The sequence below is a fragment of the Charadrius vociferus genome, unplaced genomic scaffold (genome assembly GCF_000708025.1).
Source record: "Charadrius vociferus isolate BGI_N301 unplaced genomic scaffold, ASM70802v2 scaffold101, whole genome shotgun sequence".
Lineage (NCBI taxonomy): Eukaryota > Metazoa > Chordata > Aves > Charadriiformes > Charadriidae > Charadrius > Charadrius vociferus.
The window spans coordinates 205568-231113 of NW_009646941.1; the positions used below are offsets into that span (position 1 = coordinate 205568).

General features: G+C 37.6%; 1 protein-coding gene across 1 annotated transcript in view; it reads left to right on the plus strand.

Annotated features, from left to right (window-relative positions):
• CNTNAP2 (contactin associated protein-like 2) overlaps positions 1-25546 on the plus strand; it is a 335871-nt gene that overhangs the window by 146128 nt on the left and 164197 nt on the right. Inside the window, exon 5 of the mRNA XM_009895048.1 lies at positions 17749-17876. Coding sequence (XP_009893350.1) covers positions 17749-17876 — 128 coding nt within the window. The remainder of the gene's footprint in view (positions 1-17748; positions 17877-25546) is intronic.

Here is a 25546-nt window from a genome sequence, read left to right on the forward strand (position 1 = left end):
ACGACTTCTCAAATATGGTGGCTAGTGACTTAGTGACTTCATCTGCCAGTTCCCTCAGGACCCGCAGATGTATCTCATCAGGTCCCATGGAACTGTGCACCTTCAGGTTCCTCAGGTGGTCTCATACTTGATCTTCACTTACAGTGGGTGGTTCTTCATTTTCCCAATCCTTGCCTTTGCCTTCTGCATCATGGGTAGTGTGGCTGCAGTCTTTGCCAGTGAAGACTGAGGTAAAAAAGTCATTGAGTACCTCGGCTTTGTCTCTATCCCAGGTGACCAGCTCTTCCATTTCCTTCTGGAGAGGGCCCACATCTTCCCTAGTGTTTCTTTTCTCACTGACATACTTGTAGAAGGATTTTTTGTTTGTCTTGATGTCTTGATTTAATTCAGTCTGGGCTTTAGCTCACCTAACATGATCCCTGGCCGCTCAGACAATTCCTCTGTATTCCTGCCAGGCTACCTGCCCCTGTTACCACCCCTGTAGGCCTCCTTTTTTTCTTTTTGATCATGTCCAGGACCTCCTCATTCATCCATGCAAAGAACTTTTCTGTTGGATTATAAATTGGTTCATTTTCTGTGTGCAAGCAGTCTGAACAAGTTGCAGTTTTTTGTAAAACTCAGGATCTGTTTCTCCCCAGCTCTACGGCAGTTTTGCCCTTCCCATTTGCAAAACTTGATGAAATATATGTAATAAGGAATCAAAATGTAGGCAAAACATGATTTTATTCTTGCTTGCATTGTCAGAGTAGTTGTTCAGCTTAAGTTGATAATTAAGTTGCATGCTTTTTGAATGTCTGTGCTGCTCGTGTATTTTACTACTTACAATATTTATGCCAATTCAGTCTTTTAACTGAGAGATTTTTATATGGAACACGTATTTGTAGGTGTTAAGCATAACAGCGTGTGAATGAAATAGATCAAGTTTGTAGGGGGAAATGGATATACGGATGATTATATCTCTATTTATATCTTTGTTTTAGTTGTACAATGAAGAAAATGTGTGTGGTGTTTTAGCCTTCCAACTGAACCTTAGTGCAGAAATCTGTATGCTAACATCTACACAAAGACTGTTATGACCTAAGTTTTATAAAAGGCCTTATAACACAGATGTTTTTGTGGAGATTTGTCATCTGACCTTCATATAAAGGGAATTTATGGTATTCTTGGAAGAATGATCTGAGGCTTTTCATTCTGGGTATCCAGAATGACAGAAAGTCAGAGATGGTTGAGAACAGAAAACTGTCTCTCTAATGCCCCCTCACGGAAGTAGATTTGCCAAAAAATAAAAGAAAAAGTTGAGCAACTGAGCTGTTGTAGTCAGAATCCAGCAACGAGGGAAGGAAGCCACAAAACCTATGAAAAGGGATTCAAAACTATACAGACACAATTGTTAATCTGAGGCATCTTTGTAAACTCTCCTATGAAGAGAATTCAAAAAATTGGTGTTTTTATCTCCATTTTATAATGGAAAACAACAAAAGGAAATGAGAAAAATGAAGAAGATACAGTATGATTTAATTAGGAGATAGGTGAAAAGTGGAAGAGCTGAAGAGGGAAAAACGTGGGGCTTATGACAAAGTGGAAGAGCAGGAGCAAGACATCGGAGATTATAATGTGTAGGAATTCAGTCACAGGGAGATTGATCTTTGGCAGAAATTCATCCTAAAATGGCTATTACTTCTAGTACTTAACTGTTACAATTGGCATTAGTTTGACAGTTTTTGTATGTCATTGAATCATGTTATGTATACATACTGTGAAAGAGCAGACAAATGGAATCATAAGTACTGACTTTCCTTGTGGTCATGAAAGACCAAATATAATAATAGGTCATTGATCCTCACTGGGATCTTGGGCTGTATTGCATTAAAAGAAAATAATTAATAGTTGTCTGTATCAGTAATTCAACTCTCATATGCTTGCCTCAGAGGAGAAACAGGTGTACTGACAACACATCATAAAATAAATCTTTGTTATAAAAATAATTTATTAAGAATAATATTTCATAGCAAAGTCTCAGGATTGATACAGCTCACTTCCAGGTTCCATCCGCTATCATGTCTATCTCTGAAGAATGCAAACAATATGGTACAGAAGCTTGTTCTTTGCTTGTATTTTTGAATATTTGCCATTTCTGCTTATTTTCTACAAAAGTATATTAAAATTGTTTTTATTACGTACCTTAAAACAAACTATGTTAGTGACTTCCATCAAAGAGATATCAGTAGCATATTCTGGTTTTTGTAGGTTTCTACTCCTAAAACCACAAAGATCCCAATATCAGCTCCAAAGGTTTTGAAAATTAGAGATTGGTTTAAGTGAAGAGCTTACTTTCTGTCTCAACCACAAAGGAACACTACTACATTGCAACTTGATAAAAATGTTTGTTAGGCACTCTGTAAAACACTTGCTAGCTGTGACCAGGAATACTTGTGCAACTCACTTGTATTTGGAAATACCGAAGATAAATCATGGACGTTTAAAGGGAAATACAAGCTACTGGCTAATAATGCTCCCTTTAGCATTGTTTCAGGTTTTCCACTGTAGCATGAATGTCACACTCCTGGTGGACTCAGAGGTCTCCTTTGTCTAGTTACAGACATGTGCAGAAGTTCCAGATGTGGCAATGCCACTTTTTTTCAATCACTTGTTCATGGATAGAGCACCTTCAATTTTGACACAGTAGGAAGAATGTTGTATTGCCAAATGGTGTTCACCAAGTCGAAACACAACAGTATGGAACCTCTCTGAACCATGAAGAGAGCACCTTCACTTTTGACACAGTATTGTATTTTGACACAGTATTCTGACAACAGAAGGTTGTATTGCCAAATGGAGAGATGTGTGTTCACCAAGTCAAAACACAACAGTATGGAACCTCTCTGAAAACTCCCAAAGTAGTTTAAATCAAATATATATTTGAACTTTATACAATGAACACTGGGCTGGGAGGATTTAAACTAAAAAGCTGCATTTTGAAATGATCTCTTATAATATAGACTATATGGGTCCATTTGGAAGAAAACCAGCTTTATGCACAGGGCAGCATATTCAAAACATTAGGAAATCAGTTTCACTTCTCATCATTGCAATAGAAATGCATCATTAGTATAGAGAATGGAGAATGCATTTCCCCACAACTGGGGACTATATGGAGGCCCTCCCCCCTTGAGGGAGTTTTTATTAGCACTACTGCATGCTATTGCTTCTCTAGAAAAAGGATTGCCACTAAAACTGCAAAAAATGAAAACTGACACTTCATCATAATTTTGTATTTCTTCAGGAACTGCATCAATTTTTTTTAATCTATGGTGTCATATACATCTTCTCCATCAATCTGTACACTTTATGTAATGTTAGTTGCTAAGGCAGATATTCTTGTCATCTTTACACATAAATATCCTCAACTTTTTCTTGCAGGAAGGCCTCAAAGATCTGATTTGACAGTAAAGCCTTTCATCTTCACAAACTACAAATTATTTTTTGGTAGGCACTTAGTTGGGGACCAGCACTTATTTCACATTTACTAGGTATTTGTAAGGATAGCAGAATTAATAATTATTAGAAGCATTGTCTACTGTCATTCAGGATTTCCTGGAAAACAAGGCTGTTAGCCATATCTCCAGGATTCTCAACACAAAAAGAAGGTGTAAATAATGCATAATAGATCTGCCAGAATGCATACTGACTTTTATTTTAATTGGAACTCCCTAAAAAGGACCTAATCTCAGACAAGTTTCGTGGAGTTACTAAATCATGTAACCTTATATTTTTTTAATCTTTGTCATCTTCAGTCAAGGAAGTGAACATGAAACAGAAATGGGGGAATGGAGTAAATTGCAAGTCTTGCCACAGCATAAACTGAATGATGGAAATTGGAGGCCACCCCTGTAAACAAAATGGGAAAGTATTTTAAAATGGCATTAAATATGTTTTCTTTATTTATAGGAAACTAAAGCAAAACAAAAAAAAATCAGCTCAACCACCTGACCACTTCATGCTCACTCCTGTTGTTGATCTAGAATGAATATTATCCCATAATTCAAAAACATAAAACTTTTTTTTTTTATTCTGGTAGCATTAATTTTTTTAGGGTTTTTTACAAGTTTTTTTAATGATTACTGAAGGTTCAGCTAAGCGGTTATTCAACTGTTCCAGCATTCCACAAATATGGAAGACCACAAAGGTCTTTCATACCTGCCCTTAACTTCCTTTACTTACTTAAAAGCCTTCTAGTGATATACTTCCAATAGTTATAGCATCTACCTCCTCATGATTCTTATATTATTTCAGTTTCTACTTCTGATGTATTAATTCTTGCAAATCACTTGTGACCATGTATAAATTTTTATAAGCTCAGTATAAATTATACTGATACAGCTAAAGAATGTACCTGCAAGCCTCCAGGTTCTGTGTTAATTGTCATTGAGTCCTCTATATTTTTGAAACAGATTATTATTGTTTGTAAACAATTATTTTTTTCTGAAGACCTTAGAAACGAGTTTGAAGACCTTAGGAAATTATTGACTCATACCTTTCTGTTTCTGAACTCCCCTTCCTTAAAGACGTGCAAACATAGTTTCCTCACTGACTCTATTTCTGCGTATTTTGTGCCCTTTAGATCTTCCTTCAAACAGTGTAATAACTTGCTCAGAAGGAACTGGAGTAATTTCAGTGGGTATTGTTGTTGCGTGCTCATGGGGCCACTTTTTGTCATTTGATAAAGAAAAAACAAGAAGTGAAGTTCACATACAATATAACAGTGTTAGCATACTTTCATAGTGCACAGGAGCATAGCACAAAGACTCCAAAAGATAGTACAGACCTGTTAATTGTTATAAGACCAACTTAAAATGGGGGGAAAAAGTATTACTTTACACAGCCACTAGTAAACTTCTGGAACTTCGCTGCCAGAGGAGGCTGTGCAAGCGGACATCATTAGTTGGTTCAGAAAAGGTTTTAACAGATTCATGGAAAACAGGTCCCTCAATGGATACTGTAAGCACTGTGCACCCTATAACGTTTTTAATGCACTCGTAGTAGATGGTGGGGGAGTGAAAGGTGAATGCGTGACAGAAGTGGCCATGCTCACATGCTTGCCCCGAGTAGCATCTCTTATTGCCACTGTCCACAACAGGATGATGGAGCAGGTGGATTGTTGTTATGATCCTTCAGGACATTGCTTCTATTCTTATGTTCTTCAGAAGGCTTTTGGCAAGGCTTATTTGCTCAGCCATGGTTCTTGCCTGTGGAGCCAGGCTGCTTTTCAGGGCTTAACCGCAGTGTTATGTGCACACAATAGTTGGACTTAGCAGCAGCTTATTTGTCTCTGCACTGTGTTTCATCTCCCATGTGCTAAAACATAGTAGTATCATTTTTGTCTGAAAATACATTGAGGTAAATGTGAGTGAGGAACAAATACTTATGCTAGCAGACATTGATGAACACAACAAATAGTGTCCTGTGAATCAAATATTTATAAATATATTGAACCTGGAAACCAGGATTTCTAGCCATCAAGAATGAAGTTCTAGAAGAGCTTTCCAATAAGAGTATTGGCGAAGAACAGACAACTTCTTTCTAATTTAGGATGTTTTTGTGGTTTTGTGTTTTAACCTCAGTAAGCAGCTAAGCCCCACACTTGCTTGCTCCTATCCCCTCATTGTGATGGAGAAGAGAATAGAAACGGTGCAAAAAGTCATGGGTTGAGATAAAGACAGTTTAATAGGTAAAGCCAAAGCCACTCACACAAGAGAAGCAAAGCAATGAATTAATTCACTACTTCCTGTCAACAGATTTTCAGCCATCTGCAGAAAAGCAGGGCTTCATCACGCTTAATGCCTGCTTGGGAAGACAAACACTGTAACTCCAAACACCCCTGCTTTGTCCTTCTTCTCCACATTGCTGAGTGTGATGTCATATGGTGTGGGATACCCCTTTAGTCAGTTGGGGTCGGCTGTCCCAGCTGTGTCCTCTCCCAATGTCTTATGCACCCCCAGCCTCCTCATTGGTGGGGTGGTGTGAGAAGCAGAGAAGGCCTTGACACTGTGCAAGCACTGCTCAGCAATAACTGCAACATTCCTGTGTCATCAATACTGTTTTGGTCACAGATCCAAAACGTAGCACCATCCCTCCCAGATAAAACCAGTGCAGATGTGATCAGATCCTGCAGAAGATTAGGTGATGCAGCTGGCTGCAATAGCAGAGAGCTGTCCTCAGTGACTGCAGCCTCTCCTGTGTTGCCTGCATAGTCTTTGCTTCCAAGTGGAAGTGATAGACTTCTTGGTGTCCCTACATCCATGAGGCAACTTTTATCTCATAGACTTGTATTAAGGCAAGAAGCATCTGCGGTAAGTTACATTTAAGCCAACAGAAAAGAAAAGGTACATCAACTTTTGACAAATTAACATACTTATTCCAGTAAAATGCATTGTCAAGGTTCCCAGTGCACCAGCTGCAAACACTCTGGGCCCTTGGCCTTTGAACCCAAAGTATTACATTTTAATTTCTGTCTTCACCTAATGCGGATAAAAACACTGCAGCCTGAAAGATCAGAGAAGCACAACAAGGTTGCTTCAGGGTCAGCTTCCCCATAAGTCTACCCAGGATTGCTTGGAGTCCTGAAAAGCACCATTCTTATTGATGAAGGGGAGGTATTAGGACTTCTCACCCACTTCATCAGCCTCCTTTGGCCATGACCATATTGTCACAGGTTTTTAGAAACCCATAGCCCAGAGCCTTTTCAGTCCATGCAGTCAGGGCTGTGACAGTACACTGTGCAGTACAAAGTCTTTGGGGGGATGGAGGGGGAGTGTTCATCAAGTATTGTGCGAGGAAAAGACAGGCTCAGCTCAGAGGGAATTGCATTAGGAAATGAACAGAGAGTTCTGCTAAGTTTGTTTCAGTCTTTTGTTGAGGAAAATGTGGTGATATAAGGAGAGTTGAGCTTGAAGGCTAGCAAGGAAGGATAATGGAAATCCATCAGACCAATAAAGTGGAGTGATATGGCTAATGAATAGGTCACTAATCCTGTATAAGTGTGATCAACAAAATGCTAAACAAATACTTGACATTCTACAGTCAGTGCAGCAAAACAGATTTTTCTAAACAAGGGCATCTGCATTTGGCCCATATTCAGCAACAATTATAGCATGCCGTACCTTTCCTGTAGCTCAAGTCCTAATCCTGGTGACTCAGTTGTCTCATAATGCTGTGAGTGAATGCAGTGAGAGAAACTCTAGCTACAGCCCCTCGGAAGCCAGCTGCCTCTGGAGGTGACACTGTTGTACATATTGCAGGAATACATTTTTTTAAAACTTCAGGAAGTAGCTTGTTTAGTGTCCTTTCTCATTTTCCCCGTTACTGTAATACATGTATTTGTGATATACAAACATGCAGAAAAGTAAGGGTATCATAAAAACATGAAAAGGCCATTAAAAAATTAACCTATGGATAAAGTTGTATATCATTGCAAAACAAGGTCACCTGCCTTTTTAGCAAAATCACTAAAACCAAACCTAATTAAAATGAAATTAATTCTCAGAGACGTGTGTTTACAAGCAGAGGGATAGTGACAAGTATCTGTGTTTTGCTTGTGCTTTATAGCAAAGTGCTTGCGTAATGAAAAAAGACATCCGTTAATTACCTCTATGCTGCACCATTGCTTTAAATGTGCTTGAATATATTGGAGCATTCAGTTTCAGATAATTATTTCTGATGAATGGGGGTACATTTAAAATGTTTTGTAGTGGGATGTTTAATTCTTCTTCTAACTAGAGCACTTTCATGATAATAGACCCCACTTTCCTTCCTCAGTAGCTGTAGCAACATCATGCATTACGTTATAGCACAATTTGTAGATAATCCTGTAAGGTTTTTTGCTGGATTGGGGGTTATTTTTTCAGCAATGGCTGTTACAAATTTCTTCTTCCATTTGGCTTCGGCATGTCTTAATGTTTGAAATAGCTGTTTCTTCCCCATCTCCTTACCTTTTCCAGGATAATTTAAGGGGTTTACCTTTCATAGGTCAAGCCAACCAACCAAACAAATGATGACAACAACATCAAAAACCTATATTGAGAGATGTTTTTAAGCAGTTAGAAACATGCAGAATTTGTTTTGAAACCACTTTTACTGGTCATTTTACAGTTAGAAACAACTTTTCTATTTATAAGGTAAGCAGAAAGAAATAAAAATAATTTATAGGATCACTGATTCCAGCTCCTGACAGCAGTAGGTTAAAAAATCCTCATGCTGAGAAAGGACCTACACATGTACAAGCTGTATGGTACACAATAGGGACTAAATAAAACTGGTCATCTGTCCTGCTGGGGTAAGTGCCCCTTTGAGAGAAGCATCACTCCTGTGGGTTTGCCTTCTTCCACACACCCATGAAAGTAAAACGGGAAGCAGTCTTCTGGGGTTGAGACTGGAGAGAAAAGTAGAGTACAATGTGATAGTTACCTCTAAGGACTGAAGGGAAACTGAGGTCTTCAGGGGAGAGATAATTAGCAGATCATGTGTAATACCATAAAAATACAGTATTTCAAGAATGAGAACTGATTATAGATCTAGAAAATAAGATGTTGTGGTTGTTACAATTAAAGGTTTTCTTAAAAATCAGTACAGACATGGTTGGGGCCTTTACACAAAGGAAATAAATAGCTAAATAATAACTTCTCTTGGAATTTTGCTTTTAATAGTATATGACGTTACTTCTTTCCCCATTTTTTGTCTCTTTATTGGCTACTTAGTTTATTATTTAGAGGAAGGATGCTGATATGCTTATTTTCCACATGATGTCTAGCAAGTAACGTAATTTTTCTGTGTCTTCCAAAATGTCACCTGTGATGCAGAAGTAGGGTAGTGTAATTTTTTACAGAGAGCAGAATCCAACATACCTGAATACAACATTTTTTATGTAAGACAGCCTTATGCTTACTAACAAACTCTTATTTTACAGAAGCCTAAAAGTAAGGCTAAAAGCGCTCAGAAATCTTCTATATTAAGAATAAACAAGCCCAAATGAAGCAGTAGTTGGGCATAAAAAGACAAATGAGAGGATAAGCATGAAAAATGCTTACCAGGAGATAAAAATTTGGAAGACAGAACCAAACTACTTATCCTTTGTATGAAGGAGATTTTGTGAGGTTACCTAATCAAAGCACTCTGTTCCAAGGTGTGATCAACCTAGATTTTTTCCCAAAATGTTTGGTGTCATAGCTATACAAGCAACCGAAGAGATTAGTTAATCACAGCGCCCTTATGTTCCCCATGTGCCTTTGTGTGAAGCGTGGGTTGGTCTCAGTGTTGTATGAGATATATGCATAGATGTGACGCAAGGATGAACAGTACCGGAAGTGCCAGTGAAAGGTGGGAGCAATAGTAGATGTTTATACAATCAGGTTTTACGGAAATTTTCTAGGAGCAGTAAGTCCCACCTTTCATTAAGTTTTCTGGACCAAATTCAACACTAAGTTACGTACTTTAGTACCTTATTGAACTCAACAGGCATATAGGGGCTGAAGTCAGCACTAACTATAGCCATCTGTTATTTTGTCATGCCATACTCAATTATTTTTATTTAGCTCTTTCAGTCATATGAAATAAAACTGTCAAAGTTGTCAAGAACTCCAAGAAATGAAGCCTCTAAGCTATTGCTCTGAGATTTTTCATATTTCTTCCAATACAGATCCTTGTGCCTTAAAAATCCTGCCAGAAGCACATTTGGTCTGATAGTTTGGTAGAACATGATCCAAAGGCTTGTGCACAGCTAGTAGAATAAATAACTGCAAAAAAATTGTCATTTATCTGCATGGATCTTGCAATAGTACATTCAATACTACAGATGTTAAAAACACACATTTTGTTAGGTAACTGCTCTTAGTGTGCACACAGTAAAAGGTTACCGTTACTATAGTGCATTCAGATGTACAAAAATGTAATTAAAAATGCTTGGGGTTTTAAATTAGCGAATTTTTGAAACAGGTTTGATTTGATTTGATTACACCTGTTGAGAACAGTTTTCTCACATTTATGTCATACAACAAAAATTTTTGAAACAGGTGGTAATAGTACGGTGCTTCATTATTTTCTTCCCTTGGAGCACAGGTAGCCTGCTATTTCATGGGAAGTTTCATCATGTGTGAATGGATCATGGAATGAATACAGATTTCTCTTTGTCAAAGTGATGAGGAAGAAAAACATTTAACTTTCTGGGACATGGTGAATAACCGAATGGATCATTTAATTTATTGTCCTTCATTTGATTACACCTGTTGAGAACGGTTTTCTCACATTTATGTCATACAACAAAGCATTTAAAACTTTCTAAGGATGATTAGAAAGCTTTTTTTGGCATTGTGAATTGTGGGTTATTTTAAATATTTTTATTTATCAACTATTATTTTTCAGAAGGTCTTTTGAATTTTGAAATATTTTGAGATGAAAGGATCATACTGTTTTGAAAACGGCAAATGGAATTTTAACTAACTTTAAAAAAACAGTTTCTTTGAGCAAGCTATTTGCCCTTTCCATGACATTTTTTCTTGGAAAATTCCTGTAGCACCCCATTTCAGCCCTAGGTCCACAGGAGAACTTTCTTTTCTTGGCTTCAGCTGAACCCTAAGTAATCTTGACTCCATCATCACCCAAGGTAGAAGGGACATCCCAATACAAGATTCAGTATTTCTCACAAAGGAAATGCCACACACATTCCCTGTCCTACTTAAAAGATTTTGAAACTGAGACAGAAAATTGATTAAACTGTTGACAGGTGCAAAGATCTAGAGGTACTGGAGATCAGTAACAGCATGGTAGGGTTCCTAGATTCCATTCCTAAAATATCTTGATATAGAAATAAGAAAAATTAGCAGTCAAGTCAGAGGAGTTGCTGAACACCAAAAGAAGAGAAGCCCCCAATTTTATTTTGTTTTTCTGGAAAGGAACACTGAAGAAATGAAGTTTGTAAGAGGAGCTGCTCTGTTTGAAGGAGAGACCTTTTGTCTCCACTGTTTTGTTGGAAGGAGAGTATGAGCAAATCCTCAGCAAAGGCAGATTTTCCCCTGAAATTGATCCATATTGTTCAAAAGAAAGCAGAGCACAGTTTGCTGTCTCCATTATTCACCTTTTGCTGTGGTTATTCAGTTTCTTACAAACTCCTATTTGAGAGGAAAGTCAAGAAGTCCTTTCAGGCAAGAGCCCTGTAGAACCGGTGAAAACTATCTCAGTCTACTTCCTGATGGATTTTTTTATGTGAGACACATTTCTCACAAATCTTTTAATCTATCTCACTTCATATCTCTATCACACACAGAATCAGGAAGTGCCATGACAACATTGGCATATTATCTGGACTTCAGGGTTGCTTCTGAGTTGCCAGAGGTTTCTGTGTCTCATCTGTTGCCAAGCAGAGAAAAGGGAAGAGATGGAGCATGCTTCCTGTCAAATTCTTAACTCAGACACTCTCAGCAAACTGCTTGCATAAGTTTCATGGAGATAGTTTCAGCATTAGGCATTTTAAATTCTTCAGCTCAATCGTACACGCCTGGTGATACTAGAAAGTGTTGTTTATACATTCTGTCTTCAGAAGCTCATGGTGTTTTAAGCTTTTTGTAAAAAAAAAATCAAGAAGTTATTAACTTTTTTTAAAAATAGGCATTTTGTTAGCAAGTTTTGAATTACATACTCTATATTTTATTAAGTATTCATTTTCTGTTCATTATTAAAGCATATAATCCTCATAAGGATGTTTATAATAACTCAAATTAACCGGCATTTAATTAAAAGGTGTTATGGGATTATAAGATTTGAGAGGTGTCCAAAGGAACAAACTTATTTCCTAATGCAATTTTAAAAATTTTTCATCTTAAAGGTCAGGGGAGGGATAGACTCTGTAAAGTGAAAAAGGTAAAGTGAAAAAGGAAATCTAAGTCTTAATCCCAGGAAGAAAAGTGCGAATTAAAGATGTCTTTGCAAGGTTAATTTAAACTTGTTTCTTCTGCAAAGGTTTGAAGTTCCTGAAAGTAACTAACTTAAGTGATTTGTGCTAAATGCAAATTCCAGTGTTTCTTTTGCTCATTGTCAATGAGGGTATCTTAAATTTGTTCATCATTCTTCTGGTGGGACTATTTGTGAATATGATGCTTGTGTATTAAGTTAATTTAATCTCATCTATTCAATCTTTTATAACTTCCTAACAAGAATTACTTATGCCTGTTGCACCATCAGCCTCATGTCTTCAGTATAATTTATCTTTACTAATTGATGGCAAAGGATGGACTTGTTTATATTAGTAATTTGGGTGCTGAGATTAGATGGCCTTTCATCATGTTGTTTATAAAAATATTTTTGAGTGCTCTCAAAAATAAAAATAAAAATCCAGACTGCTTTCCTGTTTTAATTCTGCATTTTCCACTGAAACAAACCCCTTGCAAACCCTAACAGTTGTACTTGCACATAGGCTTTTCTTACACAACCAAAACACCTGTTACATCATAATTAAGTGCATGTTGCTAGAGGCTGGGGGCACTTTCTCTTTTTTCTTTTTTTTTTTTTTTTTTCCAGTGTGCTACAGAAGAAGCTTAACTCCCTTAAGATCACTCTTAATTGTAAGACTTTAAACTTCTGACCTGGACAGGCTGAAGAGTTGGGCAGAGAGGAACCTTATGAAATTCAACAAGGGCAAGTGTAGGGTACTGCATCTGGGGAGCAATACCCCCATGCACCAGTACAGGTTGGGGGCTGACCTCCTGGAGAGCAGCTCTGTAGAGAGGGACCTGGGAGTCCTGGTGGACAACAGGATGACCATGAGCCAGCAATGTGCCCTGGCGGCCAAGAAGGCGAATGGCATCCTGGGGTGCATCAAGAAGGGTGTTGCCCGCAGGTTGAGGGAAGTCATCCTACTCCTCTACTCTGCCCTGGTGAGGCCGCATCTGGAGTATTGTGTCCAGTTCTGGGCTCCCCAGTTCAAGTAGGACAAGGAACTGCTGGAGAGAGTCCAGCAAAGGGCTACAAAAATGATTAGGGGACCGGAGCATCTTTCTTATGAGGAAAGGCTGAGGTCTTTTTAGTCTAGAAAAAAAAGAAGACCGAAGGGTGATCTTATCAATGCTTATAAATACTTAAAAGGAGGATGGCCAGGTAGATGGGAGCAGTCTTTTTTCAGTGGTGCCCAGTGATAGGACAAGAGGCAATGGGCACAAGCTTGAACATAGGAAGTTCCATCTAAACATGAGGAGGAACTTCTTTACTTTGAGGGTGGCAGAGCACTGGCACAGGCTGCCCAGAGAGGTGGTGGAGTCTTCGAATCTGGAGACGTTCAAAACCCACCTGGACGCTGTCCTGTGCAACCTGCTGTAGGTGACCCTGCTCTAGCAGGGGAGTTGGACTAGATGATCTCCAGAGGTCCCTTCCAACCCTGACCATTCTGTGATTCTGTGATTCTCCTCCTTTTGCTGTTAGGAATATGAGAACAACATATTTTGTAGGACCTCAGCCTGTCCAATGCCAGTGTGGAAAAGAACTTGAATTGAGTTATGACTCTGTCAGTTTATATGATCCCGTTAATAATGAGAAATTTTCCATAATACCTCTTGGCAGCCAGATCAAGGGTGAGACATTAGCTCCAACTTAACATATAAGGGTATCTGAGTTTACAAGACATGTGGGAAAGGGACAAGATATCTCTAAGAATCCCTAAGAACAGCAAATTCAAGTGGAAATTAAAGTTTTCATCCTAGATTATATTGTTGGCAGTTTAAAATTCCTAAGAAGGGCAGAGCCCTAGGAACAGTATGGCTTTTGTGCTGCATAGTATGTACATTAAAAAATTAACTAAATCTTATCAAAACCTATCTAAAGTTAGCTAGTTCTGCTTTAATCCTAGCTTTTGTTTGCCCTGGTTTTCATCCTGTTAATTAGAGTTTGCATATTTCCAAGTAACTTGCTTCCAGATTATTAGGGCTGCTGCCAAAATTGCATTGTTCATTAAATTCTCTGCAATATTAGCTCTTCTTAGCAATCCTAATGTAAATAAAATTTGTGCCAGATATTTTTGGAAGAGAGAAAACACTAATACTTGGCACATCTGTGCCCTTCACAATGTTTTTTACAGACATTCATTTGCAGATATCAGACGGACTGAACTGCTTTATACCTCTCTCAGATTATGGAAATTCAGGGATTACAATAGAGGTGTTTGCATAGTAAAAAGCTGGGTCTTGGGAGAGGCAGACAATTGTATACTTTTGAAATAGGAATACTTGGGAATTTGTATTCTTCAAACCACTGCTAACAATTACATAATGTGTGTTTAACACTGCAGTTTCAATCCAGTAGGTGTTTTATTTGTATTCTCGAAAAGATTCCAGTTCCTCAGCTCATGTAAACATATATTTTAAAATTAAGTCCATTCCTACCTGTAGTACATTGTTTGTGTGTTTTCCTGTGTAGGACTGGACTGAAAATTAAGTGATGTCTAGTAAAATTGGGGAAAATAAATTACCTCAATAACAGAAGTCTGGTTGTATGAGATCATTATATTATTATATATAAACAAATTAATACTGATACAGAATCTTATCATTACTTTGAATATGTCATTTGCTGATATGTGCATAATGCATTTTTTTTTTACATATCACAGAATGCTTATAAAGAGTAAGTAGATGATCATAATCAAAACAATGATAAATCTTACGCTAATATCTGCTGCTTTCATTCAAAGGCACCCTGAAGCACTTTGCGGACTATTATATATAGGAAAAGAAATTAGAAATAGAAAATTACACTGAGATTTCATCAATATCTCCTGGTAATAATTACAGGATTTGATCAGATTCATTCATCTCCCATTTGGCTATTAATAGGAATATGACACACTCTGAATTCAATCTTTTTTCTCTTAAGGGGATTTTCTTTGGTGAGGAAAAACATCAGAGACTTTCTCCACCCTCTTAATGTGCAAAGTCTTTAAATACCGGCAGAAGCATTATCACTTGCAGGAATTAAGCATTCCAGCTGTGATTATTTCTAAGTGTGCAGTACAAAGTCAAGCATTATAATCAGTCCTTGGTTTACAACTTTTTTGACTTTGTCAGCGCTGATTAGTATGTCCTAAGGAAATACAAGTACTTTAGAAAACCATAACAGAACCACTCTGTCCCTTGAGTGTGTTTGTCTTTTTGGTGCATGGGTGGGCCAAAAGCTATTGTTATCCTTTTTTTGTTAAGACCAAACGAGCTACGCAGGTTGTGCTGGAGAAAAGACGATGCCCTCCTCTCAACTCTTAGTCCAGTACTCCTAGCCCTCGATAGCTTCTGTGCAGGGGAGAATGCATTCCCTACAAAGATGAGACAAGTAAGCGATTGTCAGAAAATAATAAGCTATTTCTGAAAAGAACTCTTAACATTTAGTTTTATTGTCATGGCAACAGCTTTAAAGTGACCATATCACTAAATGCATAAATAAAATATTAAAATGAGTAGAATCATGATCAGTAAAGCGGGAGAAAATTGTTACTGCTTCTTTTTATTCCCTTTAAAGGAGGTGAAAGCTCTTGGTGACAGGAAAAGGGCTCCCCTTTGACATCCTTATTTGGAGCTGAAATATTAGCTCTTTTTGTGAGAGGGAAAGGAAAGAAGAGAAATGCCAATAGTTTTGGTTTTCCCACTCTTTGAAGAATTCTTTATTTTAAATAGACAGGTCTGTCTTTAAAGCATTCTTTGAAAGAGTAACAATCAGCAGAGAGAGCCAGTCTCAGAGGAAAATCTCAGAAAGAGTAAAGTGATGACCTACATTTATCCTCTATTAGAAGGGAGTGGGTCCCATGGATACAGGTCTGTAGCAGAGATGGAAGATTAGGTCTACATACCTGGCTTTGTTATTCACTCTTTTCTTTCTTAAAGGAAAAGTCCTTTAATCTCCCTTTTCTTATGTTGCCTGTCTCCAAATTGATGAATATGATACCTTTGTAAAGGGCATTGCAATCTGTGGATGAAAAGCAGCATGCTACAACCTTGCACAATCTGCAGAAGCACCCTGTGAGGGTTACTCATCTCCATTTTCCTCCCTCTCTAGCAGTCCCCCTGTAGCAGCCTCACCAACATAGCACCTGGTATAGCTGTGTCTAACCACAGAGGGTGAATGATCTCAGCAATACAAAGGGCCCACTGAGAAAGGCAAGCACTCTGAAGGGGAATAACATACAGATTAAGGAAAACAGTCATCTACTATTTGGAAAACTCTAGTAACTGTGTCTTTCATTACTCTCTTCATCACAGAAAAGAGACGCGAGTTCCAATGAACTGTCATTTGAAAACGTGACAGTTATTTATTCATTACTTTAGTTGTGATTCTTTTAAAAAGAATGCATTGCCTTCCATCTCTTCAGAAGGACCCAGTGAGGATGATGACTGGAGACACTACTGGAAAACACTGGAAAACTCCAAGCATTACCAGAGATCATGCAGATCCCTGCTATGCTTCCCAGTTGTTAACAATCTAATGAGTCAGATCATGGAATCGTCCAAGTTAGAGATGAAAAAGACTTTCAGTTTCCTGGAATCCTTACAAGTTTCCAGTTATAGTCATACGGTGCAGTTCAGTAACTTTTCCAGATCCTGAATACATCCTTCATCCTACGGTATTTTTGAACAAAGGAATTGATTTTTAGATCAAAAAGTTGCTTACTTTAGATACTCAATCACATCGCAGGGTACAGCTAAAGAGAGAAAAAAAGAGAGAGAAATAAATGGATTTATTTTGCTTTCTCTTACTTTCTTTTGTGTCAAAAAGTATAGTCCTAACACTATGTATAGTCCATATATTTTTGGTCTTCCATGTGTTTATGTCAAACAAAATTAAAAAGAAAAGGAAAAGCACCTGAGAGATAAGGTACCTAATTAAATTTGGTCTATTTTATTTTATGTTTGGAAGAAACAGCACTTAACATGCCAGCTGGATTCAGCTCTTGAAATGATAAAGGAAAAATATTGTAACTGTGCATAGTGATTTGGTCTAGGCGTGCAAAAGGCACCAGCTTACTCACTGCAGTTGAAATGAGCTTTTAGATATGACTATAAATTGAATTTTAGTCATCTTACTAACTAAAATGGGTTTTGAGCTGCATACTTGTGGTAGATTTACAAGTTTAGATTTTTTGGGTTTAGGGACTAAGTATGAGAAATGACAGGACTAAGATGACAAGCCTTATTAGGCTTAATTAGACTTTAACTTCTTTTTTTTTAATACTAAAAATGTTACATATAAAAGAAGCACTGTTTCCTTGGTATGCAGATGTCATATCGTTATGACAATAACTGGCAGCAACTACAGCAAAAAAGATAAACTTCTAAGAAGCCTTAGGATTTTCTTCCCTCTCAGAAGACATCAGCAAGGAGATCAACAACAAAGTGTTACCCGATAGTACAGAGCTGGTCAGACTGGAAAGCAAGGAGACCCACACAAGCCCAGCTGAATCCAGGACTGGCCACAAAGCAAGCTGCTACTCTGACTGTGTTTCTGGGTGACAGTAGCTGCCATCCATCTGTTTTCCAGTAAACGGGCAGCGTTATTGCTCACACTGATGTCATTTGAGGCAGATTTTCAGACAGTAGCACTGTACTGGTGCAATTGTTGTGTACCTATTCTTCTGGTGCTTAGGTCATTGCACAATGATAATGATCAAGGAAATTATTTTAATATATGTCACAATTGCTTTTTTTTTTTCTCTCGCTCTCTGCAATTCAGGAGAAAAGACACTGGGATGTTGTCATACAAAGAGCACCTACCAGTGAGTCAAGTAGTGGTTGGAGATGTTGACCGGCCTGGGTCTGAAGCCAAAATATCTGTGGGTCCCGTGCGTTGTCAAGGAGATCGTAAGTTGGCTGATTTTCTTCCACCTAGTTCTGGGTAGAAAGCAAACTAAATTGGAACTTGGTAACTTTGTAGCCACCCCAAGCGAATTTAGAGAATTCTGTCTACTTGGAGACATTATTCTATGAAAGTGTGATGTGATTTGAGATTTTTTTTTGCTATGAAACTGCAGATATAATGGCTCATCTTTGCATTTAAAATATGGATATTTGTCTTTATTTTATGGTAAGTGTGGTAACATTATTCGGCTGAGTTTATGTAGATATAAACAGCAATACAGATTGCATAAGAACATCTCAACATCTGTGCTTCTGTGGAGTGCTCTTGTCAGTGTCACCATCATTGCTATGCATATCACTGTAAATTATGCTTATGGGATATAAATAGTAGCATAATGGCAAAATTTTTCACGGTAAACTCTGTTTACAGGTGTATAAAGTTTGACAAGATTGTTATCAAGTGTTAACCGTGTTAGGGCTAGATGTTTCCATGCAAAACATAGTGAGTTTTTGTAGTAGTATCTGATTTCCAGGCTGAGTGCTGATAGGAGTTGTACCTCCTCAAGTTTGATTAGCAGGTGACAGAGTAAATCGGTATAATGGATAAATTTCCAGTTCACACACAAAATAAAAGTTGGAATGCAGCAAAGAGGATTGTATTCTTCCTTCAATCTATTTTCTAAAGGTGAAATTCACCACCTGAGGCAGAGCAATTGCTTAAGGCCTCTTTAAGTCACGCTTCAAAAACTTAAACTCTATGCAGTTGGCGCACAAGTTATACTTGTCCTCCGTATCTGAAGACCATTCTGTTACAAGAGGTGCAGAAAGGAAATGTTGCCTGATTTAATAATTTACCATAACTAATATTTGCATGGTCTGTGAGGAATACAAAAGCCTATGAGATTGCAGTGGTGTAGAAATATTGAATGGGTGGGCATAGCACATGCAGGCTGAACAACCTGGTTCTAACCAGCATCTAACGTGACGCAACAGGGATGAGTACTTTTTGTCCTTCCTCCTCTGCCTCTTTACAGCTACATGCTTTCCATCTGCCTGTTTCTGAGTACTTTACAAAGAAAGTCAGTATAATTATCCCTGCCTTAAGCTAAAGTAATGAATCCCAACTGAGAGGAGATCACATACTCAGAGTCATCCAGCAGGACAAGTACAAGAGAGAGTTTTCGGGGTCCCAGTCCAGTCCCTCAAAACTGTAGGCCATCGCTCAGTAACACAACTGAATATACTTAGCTGCTTTTTCTGTTCCTGGTGTTTCTGGGTTGCACAAATGATCCCTCTGGCTTTTGTTAATGAATCTGATGCCTAATGAGTGGAAACAAATACCATAGGATGTTTGTAAACTTTCACATCGCTTATTTGGCGCTTGTTATTTATGATGTTTGACTAATCACAGGTCAATTTGTGTTTGTTTGTTTCTCAGCTATGTTTGACAAACATTTTTGTAATTGGCGCTTACAACTGATGACTAAGAAATAATGAATAGCATCTTTCTTGCACTGTATTCCTCATATCCTGAATCTGAGTGCTGCTAGAAATATCAGTCTCTAAAGTGTGAGCCATTTCTAAATATTAGTATAAATGGAACCTCATTTGAACAGACAGTAGCCTTTATTAGAGTGTGACTGAGTGACACAGCTATTTGGGAAACTGAACGGATGTATTCCTCACATGCTGATTAATTGAGTTTTCTGTTTGAACTTTACAGATAAGATTTGTAGTTTTTAAAAATCTTGGCCTATGAATAAATTTGAATTCACATCCATGACCATAAATTATTGTCAAAAAGCTGGTGTAAGTTTTCTCACAGGAGATAATATAAACCCCAGTCCTTTGCTGTTAGTAAAGCTCCCATTTTATATTCCCAGAGCATTTACTAAGCATTCTGCTTTGTATTCTTTCTTGACCATATATAACAGCTGCTGTACCCCAGACCAGTACTGTCTCACCATGGATTAGAGCTTGTGGAAAACAAAGTTTCTGTCCTGGGGAAAATTCCAAAATTTCAAAACGTGCTTTTGTTACAAGGGGAAGAAAGAACGATTTTTGGTGTATTACATGCATCAAAACCAACATTATTAATACTAAAGATGTTGATTCTCATCACAGCACAAGTTCAGTTGCATGTGTTTTTTATGTAGTTATCATTGTATACATTTTGAAGGTGGTAAATGAAATTCAGTTAGAGGTATGAAGACTGGCAAAGACATACAAATTTTTGGTCTGATTGGAAGGAAGGTGGAAAAGACAAGAGCACCTAATAAGTCAAATAAAAATTTACCTATTGAGAAAGATTTTTCATTGTGGCTGTAGATCCTGCCAGTGCTGTGACAACTTATCATCTCATATTGACCTGAGGGTTGTCCATGGCATGTGATGTGTCAACCCATAGTCCAGTGATATTTTGCAGCACTTGAAGGGCCATATTCGCACATCAGAATTACAGTATAATTTGTGACACACTTCATAGATACTTCTGTGTAACACCTAGAGACACTAACATATCACCTCGGCTCAGTCACAGCTGTACCTGAGAGCTGTAAGAGTACAGCAGAGCTGCTGGCCTTTGCAGCCCATAACAACAGATAGCTAAAAGCTTGCTGTTTGAGGGCAAGGAGGATTAAAGAAAGCAAAGATTCTTAAAGAATCAATTAATCAATTAACCATTTCTACACTGTCGACTGACCAAAGAAAATCTGAAAATCATTCATCTCAGTGCCATTTGTTTGACACAAACCAAAGAACATTAGGAATGTAGTACAGCCATTGCAGAATTTTAATTGTTCTCGTATTGCAAAAATCACTAAATTCTTCTTTCAGAAATATAGTTCTATTCCCCTGATGTACGACCTGATAAAGGCTGCTCTTGGCAAACTTGGATGGTGGCTATTGTTGGAAATTAAATCAGAAAACTTGTCCACGCACGATTATCCATCTTTGTGTTCCAGAAATATTTTTCATATTTAATTGCACCTCCCAAACCACTATTTGCATCCTGAAAAGTAGTCAGCAAAAAAGGCCTTTATTACCCCTCTAATGATCTGCTTAAGCTGCCGTATTCTACCAGAATGATGAAGACTCATCTGGTCATTGTGGCAAAAATCCCACAAATCTTGCCCAGGGCCTGTCTTGTACCTTGGATAAAATATCCAGGATGTCTCTTTACCATATGCTATTTTAGTGCTCAGCAATTCTTTCTAAATATTTCATGATTTTTCGAAGTGGTGACTTACAAAGAGAACAGACTTATCCAATTTTATGGAGAACAGGTGCATAACCAGAATGTGGATTCAGTGAGTTTTTTGGCATTATATTGCATCCAAAGATCAAGCAAGGATTTTGAGCAAATGTCAAGTCTACCCAGACGTAAAGCAAAACTGTCCTTCCTGGCCACTGCTATATGAAAGTCGTCGTTACAGAATGGCAACAACCGTTTAACAGCAGATTCTCAAGATTCTCTAAGCTGAACTGGAATTAAAAATGGGAACAGGGAAACCATGTATCTTTGTAACTTTGACATCCAGCAGTCCTAAGACTCCATAGTAATATTGTATAAGGAAATTACTCTTGTTTTTCTCAAGTGAATGTGTTCTATGCAGGATCTAGAAAAAAGGGCCAACATAGAACCACTGATTAATCAGATTTACTCCTCAAGTATCTTTGAGACACTGATTAAAATCCCTTTACAGACCTATTACAGTTGTATTAATACTAATGCAATAGCACTGGACTCCTCAGCCCTGCTGCATTTGACCTTGTCCAGCCAGTAACAGAAGGACCTTGTCCATCTCTTTATGTTAATCCACTGTAATGCAAAGGGACACCTCGAGCCTTCTCCCTTTAGACAGGGACACAAGCATGTTGGGTTTGGTTTTTTTCTGTCTCTCAGCCTGAGCTGGTAGATCAAGGCTGCAAAAATGGCTCTGGTAATTTCTTCTGAAACCAAAATGAAGAGCTTAGCTTACTATGTTGGGGCTATTGCTACAGAGATTTCATCAATAATCATATTGAATCAAAATTACTTTTGTGACTTTTGGCACCTTTTCAAGACTTTCTTTTCATTCCCCTTAGGAAAATAGTGGTGTTCTCAAAGCTCCTATATTTGTAACCTGATAAGAGTATCTTTTTCCGAAGGACTTCCACGTATTTTGATTCAGGTCTGCTCTTTATAAGCCCAGAGGGGAACAGACTGACTATTCTGCTCTAGATTCCCCTTTCTTCTTGAGTCCATTTTCCTTTTGTCCCATTTCCACTATAGCAAAGACAGTATTCAAGGGGGAGAAGTTTTTTTACACAGCTCGGATTTATACTTTTTCCTCTGGTGTATAGTTTTTACCATCCCAGTACGACTTCAGTTTCTGAGCCATGAATCTTTTTTTGCGTTCTACTTCTATTACCTTTAATCTTCAAAATGTGGAGGAGGAAGCAGCTGCATTGACTGTGGTTGTCTCAAAGCTAAGGTTTCATGAAGTCCAGTATCAGCACTGTTCATGTAGGATCTGCAGCAACAAACAAAAAAGTCTCCTTGACAGATGACAGAAATTCAGGAATAAATCAAAACTTGGTTCTTCGATCAGTGCATTGTTTTTGTTTGTGCATCTGTGTGTTCTCAGGGGAAAATACGTTGAGTTTTTCTATTCAGTGATTTTAACCATAGCTCATCGTTACTCCTTTCATGCTTTGTTTGATTCACTTCTAAATATCACTTTTGGCTTTACTCTTGTACTTCCTTTTAGAATGTTCCAGTAGAGTTGGCCTATTTAATCAGACAGGGGTGTGGCCATGGGCATTTTTTGTGACTCTAGGTTTGTATTAAAACCACTCTATAGATATCTAAGACAGCCACAGCCAGGGTCAGTGCTTACAGGCTGGTATTCTTGGTAAGGTGTGGTTTTGTATTCCTTAAGTACTTTTTAAGTATCACATGTGCAGGTTTGTGACTCATAACTGTTAGTTGTCATGAAAATTAAATTTACTGTTTTGTGTACACCCTTAGTCCATTTTCATTACATTCCAAATTGAGGACACTTTCAACATCTTGAACTTGTATTTCAATGGTACCACCTGAGTTTCAGAAAAAAATAGTACTGCCTTACAGTACAGTTTTCATTTATACATTAAACCTATGAACAAGGTCAATTGTCCAGTAGGATACTCAATGTTGAATCAGTCAGACCAGCAGTGGTGTTGCTGTTACATGCATAGGTAAGGTAAGCTGGAGAGTATCCCAGTAACAAACCAATTTGAATTGGTAAAAGATTGAACTGGAATTTCAGTAGAAGCAATTTACTCCTAATGTATTTTAGACAAAGTGCCAGTAATACAGTGAATTTTTTTACAGGTTACTGGAAGTGAAAACACAGTATCAAATAAAAATTGATATCAATGACATCCCCCCCCCCAAAAAAAAAAAAAATCAAGCCTGAGTGCTTGCAGTTGGCCTCTTAAATGTGTAAGTAGATGTGAAAAATACAAAAATTTGGGGGTTGAAACTTCTGAAGCAATAATTCCACTGGAAGCTTGTGTGATGGGATTACAAATCTGAAATTTAGACAATTCCCATTTGAGGTGTTAATTACTTCTCTGCTACTTAGGTTAGAAAGGTAATCAAAATCTCTAGATTTTTCTATATTTCCCTATTGCTTGCTTGTATTGCTAGATATATGTATATACATTTATTTTTTATTAATTTCTGATGACTTTCCAATTAATTGTGGTAAGTTTGGTAGGGAAATACAAGTAAAAACTTCATCCATCTAAGAGTTTAACTTTTTTCCCAAGTAACTGTAGCTGTCTTTAGTAAACATAAATTTTATCTGCTGAATTTCCACAGCTATTACCCCAGCATGTCTTTATCTGTTGTACATTGTGCAATTCAAGTGGAATACAGATTAATCCAAAGAACATCAGGACATTGTGCTCACTCGTTGTCACAGTCATTCCAATGCTACCAGCAAAAGAGGAGAAAGAAAAGTTTACTTTCAATAAAAGCAGCCTGACAACCAAGAAGTACTCTTTCACACTCATTTGATTTTTTCGGTGGATTTTGTTGAAGGTGATAAAATAACAGTGTTCACTTACAATTTGGTTAGGGATCATCCAGTTCAGTCAACCAAATTGCTGTGATCATTCTTCATGTGCAGTTGCTTTCCTCGGAGATGCAAGAGAAAAGAATGACCCACTAGGTCATCCTTCTAAAACTTGCTAATTGAACAAATCCACTCTTTTACAGTTGTTTATTATCTGATTTAAATAATGTCATTTCCCATAGCTAAGTGTATCTCGTTCTCTTCCCCTTTATCCCTGTTTCATACTGCATAATTTGCTTTTATTGTTAAGTTTAACTAGAATTTATTTTAGTATTTGTGCAGAAATATTTTCAACAGCAGCAGTGCTGGAATGCCCTCCTGCAGTGCCTTTATGTTTCTAAGAGAACTCTTCTTTTTCTCACCTCCCAGGAAATCTCGGGCCACAGTCGGTTGTCTCAGACAAGTATAGGCCATTTCTGGCCATGTGAATAAAACTTGGTCTGTCGTGAAAATAGAAGCTGAAAAATCTCCATTGTCCACATGAATTTAGGACATTTCTCTCTCACGCTGAAATATGTAGAGATTTAAAGGTGGAAAGAGTATGTCCTCTTGTGGCTTATCTTACACATGTTCTCATATCCTTCCTAAGCAGAAAAGTGCTCCAAGTACTGGCTTTTTGGCTAGTAGTTTTGTCATCCTTTTTCATTTCCAACCAGTTTGCAGAAGCACTACAATTACACTCAAAAGTGATTCTTTGATGTCATAAATCAGAAACCTTTGATTTTAGTTTATAACTTACTGTTATGTAAGTTTTCAACAAGATTATCTCTACCTTAGATGATCCATGGTGAACAATACCAAAATGAGAGGACCTAATGTTTCTGGAATTGCAGATAAGCTTGGAATTATCTTGAGGTTTAGGGGTTGGGGCGTGGTAGGCAGTGTGAATGGCATTTGAGCTTGTATGGCTGAAATTATTTAAGTTCCAAAAAGTATTTTCTTTCTTTGTGATAATAGTTAATCTGAGCTAATAATTCTGGATACTTTGCTCCTATTCCTCTGTGTTTGTACAAGGGAGACATTTTGGCCTAGAAAATTGGGAGGAAATAGTCTCTAGAGCACTGTAAGGTTCATTGAGAGCCCTTTCTACATACCACCCTGAATGTAAGGTTCCTTTTATATAATCTCAAAAACCCCATGAGGAGTTGGTAAGATTAATGATTTCTGTGTTCATGGATTCAGTATAACCTGTCAACATTTCTACCTTTTTCTGAAGTTTATAACATGGCCATAAAATTCTCTCTCAGTTCAAACTTTGCATACAAGTGTATTCATGGAATAAATACTTGTAAAGCAACCCAGTTTTAACATAAATTGTATTGACTCACATGTCATATATGAATGTTCTCTAAGGTATCCCACTCACTGTCAGGTTTTGTTCTGTTTGCTTTCTGAAAGAAAACCCTACCCATGAGCACTACTCATCCCACAGAGCAGGAAGAAATACAGATCACATAAAATTTAACCATCATCCTAGAAGGACATGTCTTTTTATGCCTGACTGAAGCAGCAGGATGCCTGCAAATAGTGCAAGAGAATAAAGGAAATGTTGAGTTAAAATTATAATTT